The sequence below is a fragment of the Anser anser genome (assembly GCF_964211835.1).
Source record: "Anser anser genome assembly, chromosome: 2".
In the NCBI taxonomy this organism is placed as follows: domain Eukaryota; kingdom Metazoa; phylum Chordata; class Aves; order Anseriformes; family Anatidae; genus Anser; species Anser anser.
In genome coordinates this window covers 11,627,352-11,650,869 of record NC_139721.1, presented here as the reverse complement: position 1 = coordinate 11,650,869, position 23,518 = coordinate 11,627,352, and the positions used below count along the sequence as shown (strand labels likewise).

General features: G+C 42.0%; 1 protein-coding gene across 2 annotated transcripts in view; it reads left to right on the top strand.

The window, feature by feature from the left end:
- NSMCE2 (NSE2 (MMS21) homolog, SMC5-SMC6 complex SUMO ligase) overlaps positions 1 to 23,518 on the top strand; it is a gene marked incomplete at its 5' end in the record, with an annotated part of 129,997 nt that overhangs the window by 9,536 nt on the left and 96,943 nt on the right. For both annotated transcript variants that reach the window (XM_083826429.1, XM_083826430.1), the window contains one exon: positions 20,211 to 20,317. In XM_083826429.1, the coding sequence (XP_083682555.1) occupies positions 20,211 to 20,317 (107 nt within the window). The remainder of the gene's footprint in view (positions 1 to 20,210; positions 20,318 to 23,518) is intronic.

Here is a 23,518-nt window from a genome sequence, read left to right as displayed (position 1 = left end):
ATACCCACGTGAAATACTTGAAGGGTTGATAAGTCTTTCTTTCTGTTTTTTTTTTTTTTTTCATTGCTATAACCTGCCATACATATGGACTGATGTGCTGCTGATGTTATGGATATGCCGTAACAAAGACAGACATCACTTCCCAGCTCTGCTTGGCAGAATGGCATGTGAATTCTGCCAGCTTGCTGAGGATGGCGGTTTTATCTGGCTCCTCGAAAGCAGAACTTTCTCAAGAATATGGGGCTGTGAAGGACACAGAGTTGTAGATATTGGAGGAAAGAAGACTAATTCATGGTCATCTCCTGGCCTCCAGCCCAGCACTTTGCTCTTTAAAGGGGTAATTGCTTTTGTCTCTGGTCTGGAGCCAAAGCCACGTGGGACTGGGAAGAATGGCCAAAGCAAATTGGGAAACAATTGGAGGGACTGGAGAGCATGCTAGCTATAGACAAGGTGCTAAGAAATTCTTAAAATAAACTGTCTTAAAAAAATGTTATAAAGCATTAGCACATGGCGTTTTGCTTGATGATATGAACAGGTTTTCACATAGACGAGGTGCTTCCCTGGTGTCTGGGACTTTCTCCCAGCTGCACGTTACGTCCCCACTAAAATGCAGAGGCCCTGGAGTGCAGAACAGGTGGGTGGGAAGCAGGCAGCCACCTGAGGTCTGATCTTACTTAGGGGAAAAAAAATGAGTCTTTTTTTTTTCCTTCTCAAAACCTTGCCCTAAAATCTCGCAGTCAGCTGCTACCTTTGGCTGCTCGCCGTCAGTGTAACATAGCAGGAATCTTCCTGTTGCAGTTCACCCACGTGAGAGCTCCTCGCCCACACCCCGTCCGCTTTCTTTCTCCGCACTCTGAAGGATTTCTCTGCTCACCACTCCGGACAGGGCAGGCCCGTGGGTCTTCCGGAGCTTTAGTGATACAGTTTTGTGGCATGTGCCCCAGATTAAGAGCCCTTTACGGCTCTGGCTTTTCCTGCTTGTCTGCTCTTGTTTCCTATTGCATAACCTGCTCCCTCTGCCAGAGCAGCTTCCCTCAGCACTGGCTGCTCATCCCACTTGTCTGGTTCCCCTTGCCCTAGAGCTGTCTCTGCACTTTTGAGTGCTGCACTGCACCTCACACGAGTGACGTCCTCCCTTTACTAACTGCTTTCTATTCACCAAATTGCTTGGGATCCACTTGGGTCTCGATGCCTGTTGAATACTAGCCAAGAAGTAGTCGGTGGTGTCGGATCTTTGAAACGTGGGTTTAGCTCTGTGAGACTACCCACAGCACTTGGGTTTCTCTCATTGCTGTCTGACCGTGGTGTTACACAGGAATCACTCTAAACATTGCTGACCCTTGTTGGCATAGGGAATATAGACGTGTAGGTCAGCCTGGTATTGAGAAATTATTGGCAGCCTTTTAATAGACAGTTGATTCACGAGGTTCTACGGAACATCTACTATTTTTACGTGCAGTGGCTTGCTGAAGACATAGTGGCAACCCGTAACAAACAAAAAGATTTGATAGAAATTCATTCATCACTGAGAGCAGGAATCCTTTCTGTGGAAGTTTCTCTGTCACTGACCTAAAGCTCTCCTGCTTGGAATGGTGCAGACAGCAGTGTGAGGATGGAGTCCATCCTCGTGTTTGACTACGTAATGGTTTGGTTCATTTGTTTCCATTGTCCTTTTTTTTTTCTGGTTTATTTTTCATTGAAAATGCAAACGCAGGATTCCTTCAGTGCCATAACACGAATCTTAACATTGGAGAATTTCTTGTGTGTGAAGTGACCGCGGTGTCGTTGTTTTGGGATCCAGAAACGATCCTGCTGATACCTGTGCTCATAAAATTGTCATTCTCTGTTAGTTTCCATGATGTTAGAGATCACTGCACTTCATAAAAGTAATCAAAGCTTAAGGTACTTGTCCTGAGAACAGGCTACAGTCTATCAGCTAGAATGACACTTTGCAATCTGCTTGATAAAGAGGTGGGATGAAGATCTGCTGCATGAGGAAATGAGCAGGACTAAACTTTGACTTGTTATCCTGGCTGTCCTTGGCCAGGGAAGATAATCTGTGATAAGATTTTTTTCTTCTACATCCTACCTTCCTTTGTGTTTGAATTGTGGTTTTGTCAGGCTGCTGGCTACCTACAGGATTAGTGGCCTCGTAACGGACAAAACTGGGGGCTGTGCTGTAGGGACCGTGCATGAGGAACCAGATCTTGTTTTCCCCCCTATGTGCCCATAGATCTGCGAAGATGCTCCTGGGAAGGAAATAACACACAATTTTACATACCGTGTAGGAATAGTATTAGAATTGAGCAATCCATTACTTCTTTATGGACACGAGGGAACAATTTTACCTGGATTTGAAATCCCCAGGAGTGTGCCTCAGTCTCTCAGAATTTACTTTTCTTTAGGTTGGAATAAATTCCAAGGAAGGGTCGTGGGATTATTTTTTTTCTGGGTGAAGAATGCAAGTGTAGACTGTCAAAGTCTGTCCTGGAGATTAATGGCTTTTCACGGACACTTGGTATACAAAAAAGTTTCCTAGCTATGAGAGAAGGTATGGTAGAAAATGAAACGAGACCAGCGATCCGTTAAGTTCAGTAACCCTTCACCATGAGCCTCTACCAGGTGCTTTGTTTGGAAGCTGCAAGAATTCCCCCACTGTACAAAGCTGTTCACGGGGGAAGTTTCATTCCGATCCCAGGCATTTATCTTCCAGAAGCTGTTTGTTAACTGCTCTGCTTTGTTGCTACACCAGTGTCAGCGGTACTAATTGGTGCTAAGCACTAAATCGGTGTGGGCACCAGAAGTACTTCTTTTCTCTTGGGAAGGCTCTTTTCCTCTTGTTTCAACAAGTAAACTTGTATTTTCAGGGTATTTGAGATAAAATGCTTCGGATTCTCTTTCTCAAGAATACAGCTTGTTTTTCTTTCCTTCAAATCCTTCTCTGAGGCTTCATTCTTTTAGGAAAAATGTTCTTTTTTATAGTAACTTATGCTTGTGTCCTGTATTACATTGTGCTTCTTGGATTGTTTTTCAGGTATATAACCCTTCAATTAACAGTAAGGAAGATATGTATGTTTTCTTAAAGTAGGTGGGCGAATGGTATCACCCATTAAAGTAATTCTTCAAGTAACTTCATTGTTTTGAAGCAGAAAGGATGCTTGGGCTTTTGCGAAATGCTTTTCCAAAGACAAAAAATTCCATTTTGCACATTATACTCTTCAATCAGTACCAGAATTTTGAGGGTTGGATTCTTTTTTTCTGACTTACACTTGTGCCTCAATGATTACAGTGGAAGAATTTCTTACAGCATTTATAGCCAGCACTGGTGAGCCCATTGCTGGAATACAGCTTGGTTTTGAAGGTTGTTCTTCAAAGAAGCTGTCTGAAAAATGTGAATTTGGAAATATGCCTTGTTTCAAAATCTGGAAACCGTGACTTGTAATGAAAGATTTGAGCTCCTTTGTATTTATCCAGAAACCAACCTGACCGTAGTCTGTAATCTTGCATAGTGGGAAGAAACAAATATACGGGCTTGTTACTATTTCCTAGCTGGAATTCTGACTTTAAAAAGAACACGGTGCGGCGAGGGGAAAGTAGCTATGTTAAGCAACATGCTTTTTGTCCTGTTGCCTCTTTTTTCTTTTTGGATACTCAGCTGAATGCATCCAAGTGTTCTTTGTTCCTAAACTTTTGCAGTTCTTGAAGGAAAAGGAAACCCATTAGGTGGCAGCAAAGGCTTTCCTGCAGCTCGCGCAGTTTCTCATTCACCTGCTGTGGTCAGCTGGGGCACTGCAGTAACTCATTCCTAGAATGGATTTCGAGGTGTTGGTGCTATAGCATCATACTCTTGTATTTAGTAACACGAAAATATAAATGGAGGCTTAAGGTGAACAGCGGGGAAAGAGAATTAGTATTATCAGATCATAGATTTTTAAAGCTGTTTGGGACCAACATGATCTACCAGTTTGACTTCCTCTGTAATACAGATCATTGCATTTCATCCAATTATTCTTGCACGAAGCTGGTATGTTGTGGTTGAACTGGAGAGCATCATTCAGAGTGAAATCCAATCTTGATTTAAAGCTAGCGTGCTGAGTAACTGTCCTCAGTGTGTTCTCATGGAACTGTATTGCACCTGAACGGGAGGTCATCCTCTGGACAGTCTCGGTTTTGTCAGAGCTCTTCTGAGCTCTGAGATGAAAACTGCACAATTTTTAGTGCTCAGGTTTCAGTAGGTAGTTTTTCAAGTACATGCATACATTCATATGTACTTGAAATGTATGCATATTTATACTTTTTTATTCTTATGCATTTCCTAACAAAGTGGGTAATTGTATTCCCCAAAGGTCGTTAGGAGTTGGGGAGGCTTGCAGTCACCTGGTGGGTTACCTCATGTACCCGTCCGTAGTCACTATAAATTTCTCTGTGTCCTAGACCTCATAAATTGGCAGCAGTTTGCAAAATAGATCAGAAGTGGGAATTTAAATGCTGTATAGACCTTTTCGCAGACCCTCTGCACACCAGTAAAGTTAACCTTGAGAGAATGAGCACGCTTACAGCTGTAAGTTATAGGCTTGAAATTGCTGGGTGAGGTTCTTTGGCCTCTGCTATGCATGAGATCAGAATAGATGATCCTAATGGTCTGTTCCAGCTTCAAAATACTATGAAGTACTGCAGAGGTCTTGTGTGGGCTCTTTAGCACAAAGATAAATCAACCTCTTTGAACAAAAGCCAGAGAGGAATATTTTATCTGAATAATTTACTGTATGAAAATATTCTCTGTAGTATATTAATCTGTCATTTTCTTATCGTCATATTTCTGCCACAGAAATATGGCAATAAGAAAATACAGCTAGCTCCTGTTTAAATATAGAGGGTTACAGTATATATAGAAAATAGTGTGGGCTTTGAAGAACCCACTCTGAAGCTGTAATTTTTATCAAATTGAGTAGATCAGTGTTTAGCTTTCAGTGATCTAATTGTCTGCCTGAGTAACTGGGGAGGGAGGAGGAACCCACAAAAGTTTTCTTAAAAAAAAATAAATAAAATCTGGGGTTGGCAGCATTCGTCAAGATTAAGAAAATAAAGTAATTGTATTTCTTTTCTTGATTCTTTCCATCAGGGAAAGATTTATCTAAGTTAAAAGTAAGCATTGTGCAGACGCGTTTGGTCAAAGCACTAAAGAAACAGTTCCATGGACGTGATTGTTCTGAAACCTTCATCCTGATCCCCTCCCAAGAGGCAGTGGACACTCACCCTGTTTTTTCTTTTTTTAACTTCTATTTTCCCTTCTTTTCCATTCTCATCTGCGCTCATCTTTTCAACAATTCAAGAACTTGTAGCTGTTTGTTTTTTTTTTAACCTTGCTTTTTTGTTGCTCAAAAATACCTTTTCTATCAGTGCAGGTAGAATTAATTATGATCTTTTTAGTACTTTCAGATAAAAAATGGTTTGAAAAGGCAAACTTAAAAATGCACTCTGACTGAAATCCAGGTTTTAGGACATATTTCTGTTTACACCAGTGTTATGTGGCATACTGACACTCTAATGAAGAATGAAGGCTGTAATATGTACTGATTAAATTCCAAGAATTTAAATGGGGATGCTTGCTTCATCAGTCAGAGTCGCACAGAAGACTTGCATTTTTCTTATGATTGCTGAGAGTGAGACCTATGAAAAATTTCAGCCTTTGGAGGGCAGGCAGAAGTTGTTTGTTTGAGCTGTAGGTTTAGAATATTTTTCCTTACAAATTACAGAGATTTTTTTTGTTTCCCTTCTCCTCTTTCTCTTTCCCATTTTGTCTCAATAGGAGCAAGGAGGACGTAATAGCTTTATATGAAAGGTGCAAAACAACTGAGATGGTCCCAGTCCGATTTTGGGGAGGCCTTGAGGCAAGGAACAGCTGGGCTCTCAGGCTGAGGTTGTCGCTGTGTGGCCTTGGGCAAGTCATTCAAGCTCGCTAGGCATCAGTTTCTCTTCTTTAAAAAGAGATGTCAGGAGTGTCTTGAGAAGATGTATTAACATGTGAATATCACATACCGCTGTGTAGATATTCGCTTCTGTTGTTGCTTGTGTCTTCTGTGCTTGTGGAAATAATGTTGTGAGAGTCTGGAAAGAATTTCAGCTCTCTGTAGTGGCAGTAGGTGGTTGGAAAAGGTAAGAAAGAGGTAGCCAGCAGAAATTATGTGTGCAGGGGAAAAACAGGCAGTGGAAACCAATAGCCTAGCGAAGATGTCGACTTCTCCTTTTGTGCATTAACAAGACGTACCACAGCTCCAGAAAGTCATCTCCAATATTGCGTCTCTGAAATATGCATAGCACACGAAGTGAAGATTTGCACTTAGATGAATTTTTTGAGTGGACCTTTTGGCTATGTCTGTAGGAGGATAGTTTGACATTTTAATAACGGGTCAATGAATAATACAATGTGAAACTGCTGAAAACGGCTTATCAAAAGAAAATTTACCAGTGAAACACACGGTCCAGCAAAAAGTCAGCTGAAGTGAAAGACAATTCGCTTTATCTCTGAATACGTAGTTCAACTCTCGTTGACAGAGAACCACGTATTTTCTCTCTTCATTAGCTTTGTTTCAGTTTTCAGCCACTGGATTGTATGTTTTTCTCTGCTAATCACAGCCCAACACGTTGAGAAGTCTTCAGGATGGTGATGGTAGGTCACGAGCAAGTCACCTTTAACATCTCTTGCTCAAACTAGCCAAGTTAAGCAGCTTTAGTAAGTCTTGATATAAAACATGCTTTCCAGCCTTTGAGTAATTTGTGTTGCTCTTTCTTTGAAATACTGAAGGAGCTTACTGAAGAATGCAATTAGCAGGATTTAGTCTCATGCCTGTTGATCTAGAAGGAGCCTTTCCCCAAATTATACAATATGTGCCATATAAAGATAAGGACATACCTGCAAAGTTGTCAGCATACAGTTAGCCCCCATTTTAGTTAAAAACAAAACACAACACAACCCTCCTTTAGATATTGAACAAGGGTATTGCATTCATTGTGAGCATCATAAAGCACAAATTTCTGTGTAGGGCATTTGGGTAATCCGTCATTGCTCGTGCTGTTGTCCCAGCCACACTTCTAGGCATTGTTTGTATTTAGTTCCCAAACTGTGAACTACATAGCAGTTACTATTAATGAGTGGTGAGCTTATGTCTTATTTTTTTCAGGTTTCTGTGTGTGTGTTAATGTACTTTTATGCCAATAAAACCACTAAGAAAAGAGCCGTGAGCCATTATATAGGAGGATGTGAGAAGGTAGGAGGTGACCCCAAGGACGGTGATCACCAGGAAGATATCACTTGCTAATAGAGAAAGAATCAAAAGCAGGCTAGTAAAAAAAGGAGCAGAGAAGGGGGAACTGGTTGCAGAGGAAGAGAAGGGGAGAGGAGCAAGTGGTAAAGAAAAGTATAATGAAGGAGAAAAGAGGTAAGAAATAAGAAAGCCACAGCAAGAGGATTAACCAGGACAGTACATTGATTGTGCTCTAGATGATGAAAGATACTTTAATGCTTTCCTAACGATGTTTTCCATGGAAGCAACTTGTGCAGTTTCTACAAAGCTGTTACGCTTTCGCAAAATGGGAAGAGTAGTCTGGCATATAAGTTGAATGAGAACTGTTTCATATGGCTGCAAATGAATCACTGGTCACAGAATCGTTGGGGTTGGAAGGGACCTCTGTACCTCTTCTGGTCCAGCCCCTGCTTGAGCAGGGCCACCCTGACCAGGCGTGGCTTTTGAATGAGAGGGCAGACGTGGTCTTTTGGATTAGTCTCACACTGGGCTTGTTCAGGATACATAAATGTGTGAACCTCCTTGCTTTTTTGACATTATCAAAAAATGCTGTAGTGTTCTGAAATAGGCATATGCTGTAGCGCTCGATAGAAGGTGACAATCTCAAACTGCTCCATAAATTACATATAATGAACTTTCATATGAGAAAAGGCTTAACAAAAGGAGCCAGCTGGCTTAAGGAGAAGGTGGCAGATGAAAAGAACACAATTCAAAGAAGTGTTCGCACATTAAGGAAGTATTTTAACAGGCTTTCCCCAGACTGTAAGTGGGAATGGAATTATACATTGCATGTAAATGTCAAGTGACAATAATATCTTGTGAGTTAAATCAACCTTGCAAACTCTTTCCTATTTTTCTTAAGCAGATGAATAAAGTTTAACTTGTGATTTCCTTACTAATCATCTTAGTAAGCAGTGGGTGAGTAGACTTTTTCTGTATGGGTAGATTAATGTGACATTTTCACAAGACTATTTTTTTTAAAGTTTATTACTTGTGGGTGTGGATCTAATTCACAGCTGCTTTTTGAGTGAATTAGGTATGCCATCACTTATTGAAATTCTGTATTTTTTCAGTATTTTTAGATCCATCTTTTATCCATTCTTAGTTGGAGGTGTGTAGTTTGTCCCGATGTCTCAAGGTGGTCTCTTAATTAAAAAATGAAGACTTCTTTTCCACTGAAGTTACCTACTTCAGTGCACAGATTTGGCTCAGACACTTTTACAGAAAGCCAAGTTAAAATTAAACAAAATTAAAAAGTTTATCAATAAAAGGGGAGGGGGGGTGGAATTCTCTGAGCTAGTACATCTCGGCTACACAAATCTCAAGCACAGTGATACGGTTCTGGATTTAATTTATTTTAATAACACAGTGTCTCATAGCTATGTGATACTTTTCCAGTTCTGTTTAAGTACTGAACAGAGGGAGCTTTCCTGTATCTGATTACAGAACATTTCCACACCCGGTCTCAATTTATATTCTTTTTTTTTTTTTTCTCAAAACCACCCCTTTAAATGACACAAGGCCCCACAAAGTTCTTTCTTTTCTCCCGTGGACAAAGATAACGGTTATCTAAAGAAATGCTGAGAGATCATCTTCTGTAGTGCACTTTAAGCTATCAAACAAATTCCTGTTTCCTCTCAAAATCATAAATATTTGCGTACATGTGAGAGACCTGAGCAACATAGATTTGCATTGTTCTTTTTTTTGCACAGAGATGTGCATTTTCCATATGATAACAAAACAGCAGCTCCTCATAGGAGGAGAAATTCTTGTCTGAAGTTTATGGAAAATGAAATTCCAGCAATGGAAAGATTTAGCTTTGTCACTTACCAGTATGCAAGCAACAGAATGAATGCCACATAGCAGCGATTCGTGCCAAAAAGGGGAGATCTGCCAATTCACAGAAGAGGTTTTATGCGAAGGCAGCCTGCTAGAGGCAGGATGAATTGCTGGTTCTCATTATGCCTGGAGTTTGTGACCAGACTTTGCCTTTGCCTCGTCTGTGTAAGAGGATTAGGTTGTGGGTGTGTTTTTTGTTATTTGTGTTTTTCTTTTCCAAGTCATATTGAGGAATTACGGGCTCTGAAAGTCCTATCTTTGACACTGCTGCATGGTTAGCACTTTGAGAGCACCATATCAATCTGTGATTCATGCTGAATTAGGTGTTTAGTGTGGGAGACATCACTTGACCTTCACTTACGTGAGACGCTGGTGTTCTGGGCTGCTATAGTCCAACCTTGTTTGCGTCCTGTTATCAACAGAAACTCAAAAATACCTAAGGCATGTGGAAGTTATCTGCATTTCTAACAAAGAATTAGCTTTGGAGAGGATACTCGTTTCTCTTTTTACCAACTTTTGCAAGACAGAGACATTCCTGATATACTAACAGATCAATATTTATGATATTAAAAACAAACCTTTGTATTGTTAGCTATCCATTGCAAAACTAATTTCTCTCTAATTTATTGCAGTGTACGTGTGGACCGGTGTCAGCTCTGCTGTAAGATCCATCACCGCTCTGTCCATAGTGGTACAGAACTTCAAGTTGCCTGCCAGCCAAATTTATGTAAAAATTTGAGCATAAAACTGGATAGTTGTTCTGCCCTGAGCTGCTTGCTGCTGCAGCTGGAGTGCGTGTAGTCCCCTGGCTAGTTAGCTGAGGTCCAGTCCTGCTCTGTCTGGGACCACTGCTTCTTTTCTCTGGCTTCTGAAGTCAGCAAAGATGGGTTGTCGAGGCAGAAATAGAAAAACTTAGAATGGGAGACTGTGTGGGTTCGGAGGAGAAAAGAAAAAAGTTATGTTTGCAAAGTCTCTAATCAAAACATTTGACATTTAAAAGGCAGACTTATTTTGGCATTTCTCCTCCCCCAGCTGTTTCACTTTAGGTCAATAATGTTAAAATTTCAGTGCTGGAACAGCATTCATTGGTGTCTGCGTGATGCTGCTGCTGTTGGTTGGGGAAGACTAGCTTGGGTTCTGTGTTCCTTTTGTTTGGTAAAATTACTATGGCCATTAAACCGAGCTGAAATAAGTCAGTGCTAGATTGTCTTGAAGTGAAGGATTGCCTTGAAGTGAGGGCTTTTCTTTGTCTTACTTTCCCGTTTGATATCTATTCAACTGCTTGAACTTGTACCCGTGCAGATTGGCGCTTTGCTTGCACGAGAAGGAGCAGCTCTGAGCCTCAGTGGGACCAGTTTGTTGGGCGGCTCGTGTGGAGTCCTGGCACCAGTGAAGGTATGGGAGGATGCAGTGAGGGACCGAGAGTGAGACTGCCTCTGTACTGAAACTGCTCTCGGTCTCTTTGAGCAGCGACTCTCCCGTGCTTCTCTCCTGCGTCACAGCCCCATTTGCTGGCCGGGCTGCATCTTGTGACTCCAGTTTCGTGTGGTGCCACATGGAGCATGTCTAGTCGGCGCAATTAGATTTTGAAGCTGATATATCAGCAGCAGACTCGGATATTATTATAACTGGAGCCCAGAACCAAGATAGTTGCATTTACTGAAACATTAGATCTGATTTAATGCTCTCTGATGAGGCCTCGTTGGCTTGGTCACAGAGCTAGGCTGCCTCCAGTTCTCTACAGAGACACGATGTGTCTGAGAATTTTGAAGGACTTGGGTGAAAAAGGTTAATTTTCCTATCTTTGCTGCTTGTCTTTTCCTCCTGTTTCCCCAAAAGTCAGTTTAAGATGGAGGAAGTTCTAAGTAGCTGCATTTCGTTTGGTGAGGATACAGTTTGAATGAGCTTCTCTCAGATGAGAGTTAATAGATTCATTAGTGGAAGCAAAGTTTATTTTGTAAAGATCCTAATGGTATTGTTTACTGTTAGATGATAATAAATATGCCTCATATTGTGGACAGACTTGCACTTCACCCTAAAGTATTTATTTTCCACGTGTCGATGAAATTTAAAGTAAGAGAAGAATCAGTTATTGACCACAGGAAGCGTTAACTCTGACTGGTAAAGAAAGAAGGAGGGGATTATCTCTGTGGGACTTGTGGTGTGCAAGCAGAAATCTTGTATTAATACAGAAGAAATTGTGCTTCCTAAAAAATAAAAATCCAGCCTGTTGGAAATCAGCAATGTGATTTTGCTGGTATTCCTTTACGAGGGAGGTGATAGATCCAGCAGCTTATGAACCTTTTATGGGAATTGGAAACACCCATTAAAAGTCTTGAAATAAAAGAATTTTAAGTAGCCCTTCTAGAAAGTGTTCTGAGGGATCAAAGAAAAACAATTACAACACCATAAGGAGGATTTCCCTATTCCTTGTGAGGCGAGTATTTAATGCAGAGAAATTTTTGCCCCCAAAATTCTGATCTTGCCAATGTCAAATCTTCAGAGGAGAACGAGGGTAGGTCTCGCCAACCTTCCCATCGCCAGTTCTCAGGCAGGCTGGGTCAGCAGCAGCTCGGGGCTCTGAACCACGCTCTATTGTGTGGTGCAGACATGCCCACGCCTCCACAGGCAAGAAGCTTGTTAGTCATAGGAAAATCCTTTCCCATTAAAATTATTAGTGAATGTTGTTTTCAGCCTCAGTTTCAACGTATGTTGAAATCCACTGAGAAGAGAGGGGCGTATATATATAGCTAGGAAAATAGAGGGGTTTTAGAAATTATTGATTTTGTGAGAGATTGAACTGAGATTTCGGTGTGGAGATAACGTGTACATTGTGCTTGCTTGGAAAATACAGGCGTGGTGCTTTTACCTATTTCTTGGGAAACAGTTTGGCTTTGGGTGTTATCCCCCCTGAAATTCCACCTGGCTACAGTTTGCCACCCCCTCGAGTGGGCTGGTACAACTGGTTACATACCTGCACTGTAAATCCAGTTACAAGAACCATTGTTTGGGGGTTTCTTGTTGTTGTTGTTGTTTTTTGCTTTGGGGGGACAACACTTGGATTGTTTCATCAGTCCCATCTATAGCATGGTGGGGTGAAAAGTCATATAGTCCCAGCAGAGGAGGAAGGTGGAGGAGCAGCAAGGATGGGCGCTGTGACCTGTGGAACTGCCTCTGTTGCCAAGGGAAAGGTACATGAACCTTGGTATTTAATTGCTACTTGTCTGTCAAAGTAACTTCTGTTTCTGTTCTTCTTGGGTCTGTGGTATAGGTGGTTTTGAGGAATGATGATTTACTCCTTACTTGAACAGAGCACAGTAGTTCTGGTAGTTCTGGATAGACATCACCGTAATACCAGAAAACTGATACAGGATTATGAAAGGGGAGAGCTTGACCTGCTTCTCCAAACTCTTGCATCTTGTAAATGCTTTATTCTCCTTTCAGTGCTCCTGCCTACTGGTTAGAGTTTGTTAACTTTAAATTGGTCTTTCTGCAGAACCAAATAGGTGTTCGTTGGTAAAATAAAGATTAATGTCACTATGTCCTTGTAATTTACTAAGGAGAGAATGACTGAATCATAGAATATTCCCAGTTGGAAGGGACCCACAAGGATCATCGAGTCTGACTCCTGGCTCCACACCGGACCACCCAAAATCAGACCATGTGTCTGAGAGCGTTGTTCAAACACATCTTGAACTCCAGCAGGCTCAGTGCCGTGACCGCTGCCCTGGGGAGCCTGTCCCAGTGCCCGACCACCCTCTTGGTGAAGAAACTTTTCTTAACACCCAGCCTGACCCTCCCCTGATGCAGCTTCATGCCAGTCCCTTAGGTCCTAAAGAGGTGCTGGTCAGAGAATTCTTTTTTCTTTTGTCTGAAGGGTTTGGCATAGCCTGGTAGTTGCATGGGTCTTAATATATAGTCAAGCAAGTATCCATTTTCATGTGGGTAGGTGTGCATGTACTAGCTGTTCCTTTTCTCAGGACTCTATGAGGGACACTCAATGCAGAGGTTACAGCAGGAGAAAATACGTAGATATGATATAAAGACTTCCTTCTGTTTGCCTCCCATAGCGAATTGTATTTATCTGTATGAAAGATTAGGTTGTCTTTTTTGTTATTTGTGTGTCTTAGCCTAAGTTAAAGCATCTGTATTTGTGTTGAATAACATTTTATTTAGGAGTTTATACAGCAAAACCTGTCAGCACACGTTGGAGTGTTTGCTAAATGCAACTCTCTGTGAGAACCCTGTTTGTTTCACTAGGTATTACCCCAGTGTCAATAAGTGTTTGGAGATACTGCCCTTCCTTACCATGCAGTCTGTTTGGATACCGTGGCAGAAATATCTGGTAAGCTCTCAAGTCTGAACTGGGATCATTATGACTTTTAGCCTTCCCCTGATAGTCTTTAAGAAAAACAAGCATTGTAAGGAAGGATCTTTCAAAAGCGCTGCTGGCCTAGTTCTGCTGGCAGTAGACTTTAAGGGAGTTTCATGTTGAGCAAAAGTTTCATGATTACTTTGTTTTAGAATAATATAGTAAGTTGTTTTCAAAAGTGGTTAGTAATACTGGGTACCTCAGCTGCTCCGTGCCCACTCTGAGATGACTCTTGTTTTCAGAACGTGTGCGACACCCACTCTCTGAAAATGCTGTCCCCTTGAAAGGGTTCAGACTGGGCATTCGGAAAGGAGGCACCCTGCGTCGTCCATTTCTGTTGAAGTTCGGACTCTGTCTACAATATAAAGCACTCGGGTTTCATGTCTATGGGATTGGCAAGAGCCTCCTGAGTCACTGAATCTTGTCTTCCCGTTTCAGACAGTCATAGCCTACAGGGAAATGGCTTGTAACACGAGATGAGTTTTCTTGTCAGGAGCAGTTTGTAATCTAACAGCCACTCTTGGCTCATCTTACTTTAAAAAAATAAAATGTAAGCATTGAGAACTGAATAATTGAAGAGGTTTTTTTCTTTTCTTTCAGTTGCTGTATAAAATAAATGTTTCAATGCAGACTGCAAACCACTGCCTTTTCCTCTACAAAATAAAACCTCAGAAGACCTGACTCAGGTGAAGCAAAATGTTTGACCTGAGTCCAAGTATTGTAATGTGATTTGGATTTTTTTAAAAACAAAAGCCAAAGAGAAAATAAGCTGAAGTTTTAGGAACCATTCACAGGTGATAGTTCTGGTGGAACCGTGGGCACGGTCAGCTAACAGAGTTCTGCTGTGCTGGTTTGTCCCTGGCAGGTTCCAGTAGTCCTTTCTCCCACACTCATCTCTTTTCTTCCCCCTTTCTCTTTGGTAGAATATTGGAAACTCAGATTCAACTTCCTTCTTTGCTTGAGAGGTATTTGTAGATGTGAACTCGCTTTTGTCCACCTTCCAGAGGGATGGTTTAGAGACGAGGTTGTTGGTTATTGAGGAGTATTGCAGAATGAATGAGGTTGGAAGGGACCTCTGGAGGTCGTCTTCTCCAAACCCCTGCTCAAGAAGGGCCACCTGCATCTGGTTTCTCTTTCTATCACTGATGCCATTTCATTTTGTAAGACATACCTAATTTTCCCTAGAGTCCTGGTATCTAGGTGAAGGTGTAGGTCCGTAAAATCACTGTTGCACACTCAGCCTGTAACTCTGTCTGTACCAAAGCTTTCTGCGTGAGTGGAATGACTTCATTAGGAAACAGTGAAGGAAATCCAGCTCGAAACACACTGCAACCCTGTTAAGGCATTTCCTGAGAAGCTGGAGGCGTCTTTAGGACTGGCTTCAGCTGTAAGTAACTTCTGATTGTTATATGGAAGGAAGTTTTGCAATTACTGCCCCGAGTTCCCTTTACTCCACCAATTGTCATTCCTCATATGGTTGTTGGCACTCTGATCAGCAATAATTTTTCTTCTCTTGCTAATTGCAGTGGTTAGTTCCGTATCCAGAGGGCTTCACTGCCATTTTTGTGCATTCCAGTTTCAACCATTTCTCTGGCTTTCACGTGAAGACACCTGCATTCAGGAGATTCAGTTTCAGGACACAGAACAGCTTTTTGCCGTTCCTGTGCATTACTTCTAACTTCTTTCTGTTTACAACTTTCTGTACTAGGCTGCTCTTTTTGCAGCCTAATAAGTAAATACATTACAGATCTGGGAGATGAGGCTTAGAAAGAAACCTTCAGTGAGAGTTTTCTGAGGAGCTGTCCATATATCTGGAGGAGGAAACGTGGAGGATTATCCTGAGTGCTGGAGAAGCGATCAGCCTCCTGTTTAAGTTCCTGTTGGTCTGTATGGTCTGAGTACCATGGCGGGGTGCAAGTACACCTAGAGAGAGGAGGGAACTAACGCTGTGGTTTCCGCCGTAGGTCTGTACCGTCTCCACTTAGCATCCAGACAGTAGGAGGACATCTTACTACTGTCTTCTCCAAATGTTTTGTGTGAATTTATTTATAAAGATTCATAAAGTGTAGGCTAGTTGTTACATTTTTTTGTTTTTCCAGATGTGTTGTCCAACTTTAATTACAAACAGGTTTGAGTTGACTAGAATTGGGGGCAAGGAGATGGGGCAGGGGGAATCTGCACTTCTTTTTTTAACATGATTGCTTAAAAAAAAAAAAGGCCAACAAAAATGCTTAGCTGTATCCTGAATTGAGTATGCACGTTCTCCCGCAGAAGATGGAACTAAATCAAGGAGTCCTAGAGCCTGTATTCCCCTGCTGTCAGCAGTAACTTGAAACCTGCTGGCCGAGTGTGTGTTTTTTCATGCTGCTGGTGCATATGAAGACAGCTGCCTACTACTGCTATTGCTGTTGGCTCGAGTGACAGATGTTTGTGTTGCATGTGTTTTAAAAGTCTGAAATCCGCTGTCAAAATCTGTGGGCAATGGTTTCCCATTCCTCTTTTGCCTCGTACAATGGGAGAGCCTGATGGAAAAAACAGCGTGTAGCCTGGAAATTAAGAGTAACCTAATATGTAGTGCAAGAGGTAGAACTCCCAACGTCCTGTTTTGCTTAAAATTGAAAGCTTGGTTTTCGTTAGCCAATAATACGAAGATGTCAATGTTAATATTTATGTTAATCCACGCTGTCTGTGCTTAACTGTTCATTTTATGTGCTGTTATACTTGGAGGCTTAGAGCCCGCCTGTAATTTCACGATACGCCAGACTACTTTGTGTTTCAGATAGTCTACTGTGGAAGTGAATGATTATTTTAATTGGTATGTGTTGGCTGGAGGTCAGCTCTTACACCATAAATAAGCAAATAATGATGTGGTTAGTAACTTTTGCACAGAAAAAGAGAAAAATCCTTTTTTTGTGAAAAATCTTCAGAAATTCACTAACTTGTGGATGTATACTGGGAACTAAAGTAAACACTAAATATGAACTCAGATGTTAGAAGGAAAACAAGTTTGGGGTAAATGGGGGGTGTTTTAGACAAGTGCTAATATAGAAAGTGTTAAAACAGAACTGATTTGACTATCCTGTTACTGTAACTTCTGTTTTAGCACTTTGGGGTTCATGATATGTAACCCTGCCCTGATTGATTACAGTTTGAATCAGCAGTAAGGCACCTGAGCGTGATCAATTTGATCTCGTATTAGAAATGAGAAATTGAACTCTTGCTAGTCTCTTTATGTAGTTTTGTTACTCAATTTGTAGGGAGGCTTTTCGGAGTAATAACCCGATTGCTATTATAAAGAGAGTTCATGGAGTCATGTGAGCTTGAATTCATTCTTACGAAGAGTGGATATACAGCCAGCTAATTTTAACATGATGCACATGAGCCTTTGAAAATGAAAATTATGGCCTTGAACTGGGCTTTCTCTGAGTAAAAGATGTAACATTGCAAAATGTATAATCTCTGGGTGGTGAGGGTAAAGGCTTGTGGAGAAATGCTTACTAAACTGAACATATTTAGCCTAGATAACAAGGAGACTTAACTACAGTATGCAACTTCAATGGTATTTTGTGGCAGTAGCTAAAAGCATATGCAGAGAGTTTGCAATGCATTCCTTAGATATGAATTAGAAACAAGATTAGGATAAATTTTGATTAGATAGCAGCGAGGCACCCATCCAGTACTCGCAGAGCATTTGGTTTTGACGTTGAGTTGGGTTGTTGGCTTGCAGAGTGAAAGGTCTGAGTGCTTCGGAGAGTTAGCTGGAGCCTGGTCGGAGGGCACTCAGCAGATAACGCGGTCCCGGTCTGATGGGAGAGGGAGAGTGCCTCGAGTCTCTCTCTGCCATGAACCTCCACCGCCTTTCTCACAGCTGAAATAAAGGTGGCGGTGGGGTTTGCGGAGTGGGTAACACACGATGTCATTTGAATGTTTCAGAAGCCTGATATCAGAAATAAATTTTGATTCCTCGTGTGATTATGGCGCTATTAAACTAATGGGTTGGTGGAATTTGGGGGGGGGGGGGGGGCGTGAGTTGCAGGATGGTGATTAGAAAACACAGGTAAGTCTTTCTTTCCTAATTTCTTCTTCCCCAGTAAGATGAGGTCAGCTGGGATGTTCTTATTAGTCTGTGGGGGTGTCTGTTGTACGGAAGCATCGAAGCTTCTGGGATCCCTGCCTTGGTGAGCTGTAAAACTTTTCACATCCCCATACAGAAACCCACAGCTTCTCACCATCTGTACACAAGGTCTGGTCCGCTCCTTACCAGGGAGCGGCAGAAGTGATCCTAACTCACCAGGGGAAAGGAGAGTGGTGGGAGCGGAGGAGCCATGCACAGGAGCGTTATTGCAGTGTCTAACGTAGGGCTGTGATAGTTCTGTAAAGGCAAACGGAATACCCTGTAATGTACGTTTTCTTTTAGGTCTTCTGTAGGAGTTAAGAGATGAGTGGAACAACGTGGGAGACTTCATCTTAGCTCTCAGTACCTTGAACTGCAGGTAGAAAATGTGCTGCAGTATCTGTCAAAGGGCAGAAATAAGGGATGGCCATCCTTGACCTGTCTACAGTCCTTCAGACCCATCTCTATTTCCATCATGCCTTCAGGGGCATGCTCTGGTCGTGTGTTAGTGACGGACACATTCAGAGCTTTCACAGTATATACGAAATAACGCATATAGCCTCATGGGCATGGAAGACCAGGGAGACAGCAGTGACTACTGCCGAGACTTAAACCAGGCCGGTGGATGGGAGGAATGGTCAGGACGTGAGGAATGTAGGGCAGGATACAGTTAGAGATAATGTCCCTCTTCCCTGAGCGGTTCCAGCTCTTTGCGCTTTATTTTAGCGTGCTTCTCCAGTGCAGTAAGATCAGATGAAGCGTTATTATTCCTTATCTACAACTTTTTTTGAACTTAGGACAGATGGCGTTCATACGGCTCTCTTGGTGTTCAACAATGCGCTTCTCTTCCCCTAAAAAAATAGATTTAGGCCGCTCTAGTTTCTTTATGCTGTGGATATGATTCATTTTGGCCATGGGAGGAGAATGACAGTTACTTGCTACACAAACCTTTCCTGTGATTCACGGCGTGCCATTTGTGTCAGCCTTGAAGGAGGCACTTCGTATGCTTCCTAGCAGGAAGGAAGGAGAGCACGATCACAGTTACCAGATAGGGTACGGAAACGGGGTGGGAGGGAAGGGAAAGGGGAGAGGGAAATGCTGATTATTCAGAAGAAGGTTGCGGGGATGCCAAAATTCTGTCTGCGCTATCCATTCATCTACTTAATGAAGAATGGGTACATACCAAGCCTGGATAGAATTACGGGAAACATCATGACTGTAATCGCCGTGTTCACAAAACAGTATGGCTTATTAAGTATCTTTTTTGGGTAAATGTATCTTAACACTTTTCCTTCTGTCTCCTGGATCCGTCAATGTGGTGTGCAGCTCCGTCCTGCGTGATGCGTTTCAGCAACAACTTCAGGTTCTGCTCGAAAGCCGGGACAGCCACGCATGGTGCTTTCTGTTAGCTTTGTGCAGGGAGGGATGTTTGTGCTCCAACGTACTCACACAGTTAGCGACTTAAGAAGTGTGCTGCCTTGCCAAATAGGAAAGCATTTTCCTTTATTCACCAAAAAAAAAAAAAGGAAAAAAAAAAAAAAGGAAAAAGAGCTATACAGTGATTTTCTTCCTGAAAATAACAGCACAGCTTAAGGGTACTTACACTGCTTGTAAAGGAGAACACTCCATTAAGTGACTGCCCCTAAACTAATGCTGCATGACAAACCTTGGGGCTCTTCCACACCTTCCAGCTGTTTTTTCTGTACCTGGAAACTGCAGAGTAGGAGTAAAAGGGAGCAGGAGAAGCAGAAAGTTACGTTTCCTAATACCTTAATTTCCTGAATGGCTTCGGGGTTGTGGCTGGTTGTCCTCCCACAGGTGGCAGCATTTGGTGCGGTACATGCACCTGTGTCAGGAGTTACCGCCGTGCCTGCTCAGCCCTGCAGCACCCAAAAAGAGTCCTTACCCAGCTGAGGAGATGCACGGCAGGTCAGAATGGGAAAGCAGAGGTGTAGTTAGAGATGAAAGGGGTGAAATTAGGAGCAGCGCGGCAGAGAATGAAAGTGGATGTGAGTTACTAAGCACGTGTCCTTTATTCATTGATTTTTCACTGGCAATTAAAGTTTTACTGTCTGATTCACCATTACTATTCAGTTTTCCATTGCTTCCTGGGTTATAAAATGCTGGCTCTGTTTTGATTTTGCACTAGCTATGTTTATTGGGGACAAAGGAGTCTAGTTATAGCCGTGGACTATACTGTACTGAGAGGGCATTTCAGTTTCTTCTGAGTATTTCTGAGGCCATGTGATGAGTCATGAAATATAACTTTTGCAGAAAATATCCTGATTGCCTAATGACTAGGTGCTGGTAGATGAAATTACACACACTCTCTCTTGTTCACATGAAACCAGGGAAGTGTCCTTCTGAGTAAGATGTTTGTTCAAGTTACCCAAGAAATGTCAAGGTTTACAGTTGCAAAATAGGAAGGAGGTACATGTCTGAGGAGCTTGAAAGCACCTGCTGTGCCTTACAGATGTTGTAAGAAATTCACATTAATGCTTGTCTTCGTATCTGTAAAGAAGAAATGCTGCCTGAAACAAACACAGCTGATCATCCCTGTACGAAATATTTTGTTTTGCAGATGATGTGGAGGATGTTAACAGTATGGAGAAAGTCATGTTAGAATATGCTGCAATGGACAGAGAACTCAATCACTATATGAAAGCAATTGAAGAAACAGTAAATCAGGTAAACTGTCACCTTCTATTAGTTACAAAAACGTCCTTATTTAAATGCATCTTTTAGTAGATACAAATGTTACGTTAAAAAAAAAAAACAAACAACAGAATTTGGGAAAAGTAATCTTCAAACAGTATAAAATACTAAAGTTGCCAGGACAGCAATTAATTTTTCTTCCTGCATGCAGCGTGATCCAGTTCCTAATTACACATTTGTGTGTTACTGCTTTCCACAAAACTCTGGCACCAGTCAGAGTACAGGACGAGCAGCACTTTGGGAACGCGGGAGGGCCGTGTAGTTAGGTCACCGGCGTCTTGGATGGTACCGGCTTCGCGCTGCGTGGAAGATGGGAGCTGCATAACGAGTGATTTCAGGAATAAATGCGTTGTGGTAGGGGAGGAACTAGTGGTGCCTGGTTTCCAGCATCTTTCAGCCCACATGGATTTGCTGATCCTTAATAAAGGCCTCCCCATGCTGTGCCCATGCCCCCTGCCACCTGCCCAGCCCCAGGAGCTCTTTGTCCAGGCCACCAGGCCCCTGCTGCTGCTTCACCTCACCAACAGCCTAGGGCTGTGGCCTCCAGCACTGCCCAGCCAGTGGCAAGCAGGGTGTCGAAAGTGTGGGTGCAATGGCAGATCCATGTGTTGAGAGAATCAGCTTCAGTGCTGGCTGCTTGGTTGCTTCATTTTCATCAGGAGGGGTTTCGATGGACATCAGGAACGATGTTGTTACCGTGAAGGTGGTCCAGCACTGGAACAGGCTTCCTGGAGAGGTGGTTATGCCCCATACCTGCCAGTGTGCAAGAGGCATCGGGATAATGCCCTCATGAATACGCTTTGGCTTTTGGTTAGCGCTGAAGTGGTCAGGCAGAGGGACAAGGTGATCTCTGAAGGTCCCTTCCAATCGATGCCATTCCATCCCATTCTGTCCCATCCCATCCCATCATACTCAGAGAACTCAACTTTAAAAGTAACCTATTTTGGTATCTGCAAATAAACTTCCAGGCATCAATTTTGTAGGAATTTCTCTAGAGGAAGCAAATGCACGTCCCTGATTTCCCTTCAAGGTACAAAATCTGCATTTCAAGGTACGCAGGCGTTAGAGCATTTCAGCTAATTTTTTTTTTTTTGTTTTGCTATTTTTAAAACAAAGGAGAGGAAGCAATGCATTTTTGCACTAGCTCTATTCTGAGAAATTCTGACAGGTTTTCTTTTAGTGAGTTTTTAAAATCATCCTGAGTCAGATGCTCAGCTGAAAAATCTTCATCCAAATAATTAAATATTGCATGTTTAAAAGGAGCTGGAAACTATGTCTGCAAATGTTGGACAGCAGACGCAGTGTTCCCCATGCAGTATTTAAATACACATTCAATGCACATGTCACCATAATTGCAGAACTGCTGGTTTATATTTCTCAGAAATGGGACGGGTCAGAACTTTTTCCTTTTCTATGGAATATTCAGGATTTTTAAAGCTTTCCTAATAAAACGTAAGGTAGTGCTCACGTCATTAGTGATTAATGGTGTATACCTGGACTTCAGTGACACATGGTAGGTTTATATTTTGATTGTAAGCTATTAACTAAATGATGTGTTATTATTGTAACAATGTAATAGGAATTTCAAGTAATTTTCAACAACGTACCTTCTTTCATTATTCCTGTGTATCAGCAAAACACTTTCTTCGTATTTTAGGAGTATAAAGAGGAAGTCTGTGCCTCAGCTAGCAAAGTGCTCAAATCCTGTTTGCTTCGGATGCCTTTACTCATGATCTTTAAGTTAAGCATAGGCTTAACTGTTTGTCAAAGCAAAGGGAATTTCGTGGGCTTAGGTAGGGCAATGATACAGTCATGATTTTTGGACTGGCTTCAGCAGCATCTGTTGTGTGCACATCTATGCTTGTGTGTAAAGAAAGCAAGTACTGGAAGGTTGTTGTTTTTTTTTTTTTTTTTTTTACCCCTCCCTAATTTAACTCATTTAGATTGTGTCAGACTCCTCCTTGCTTTGCTGAAACAAGCTCCTTCCCTGTTCGTTCATTCCTAAGACTTCAAAAACGCAGCTCCAAGATTTTGAACGCATTCAAGGGGCTGCGTAAAGTCAGTAATGACTAATTTATTAGCCTCAAGCCATGCTTCTCCTATCTTTTTTCCCTACCTCACTCTAGGGAATTTTCTGTACTTTCCACTGCCTGCATTCTGAGCAAACCTTTCAGAATAAGAGAAGGAAATGCGTATAGGGTTCTGCAGTAGAACAAAGATGTGAATTGTTCCCTAAAAACTAACAGCTCATGCTTTGTTTTGGAGGATAGCTGCACGCCGTGCCTCCAGCACTGCACAGCGGATCTCCAGTTACCTGTCAGAGATCAGCTTCAAATCTGCTTCTGGGAAACAAAGATACCGTTGCTGAATTTAGGGCTGCACCTGGAGGTAGCTGTGGAAAGGCTTGGGTTTAAAATAGCCTCAACTGGCTTGCTCCCCGGCTCCATCTGAATTCCTTGCCTGAGGGCTTTCCCTGGGAAGTTGCAGCAGGTCATTCAATTTCACAAGCAGACCGGGTTTTGTGTAACTGCATTAACGGTGTTTATCTCAAGCTGGAAAACACATTTTATCCGATTATTTTTGTGAGGTTTTCTGCTGTCATTTTTTCTGATCTGTTTTTTTTTTTTTCAGACAGCAGCGAATCTGAAAGCAGGTTGTATGCTGTGTTTAACCTCCTAATCACCTGCTTGTAGTCAATGTCCAGCTGGGAGTTAGCAAGATAAGGAGATGGCATCAGTTAAAATTCCTGATTTATGGTTTTATTATGTGTACATTTAAATGACTGGCAGAAAGATACTGTACAAAAGAAGTACGTATTGTAAATAACAAGTAACTAGTGCGAGATACAGTTACGTGTTCTTAAACGGGGAGTTTTTATTGGTTTGGGCTGCAGTGGATGGAATGCAGAAGGTGAAACATATCAGCATCGCCTTCTGGTTGAATCAGCAGCCTGTTGAGTAAGAAGTGAGCAATTGAATCACAGTGTTTCCAACAATAGGCTGTGGGAAACCCTTTGACTGTGGAAACTCCCTGTGCCACTGGATTTTCTTGTAACTGTGGAATGACTGGACTCCTACTGCTGCTGCCTTCTTGATTTTTTAATGAGTATTTTCGAAAGAACTTAGCCAATATTTGGGCCCTTTCCATGCAGTGTCAGGGCAACGCTCTTATTTT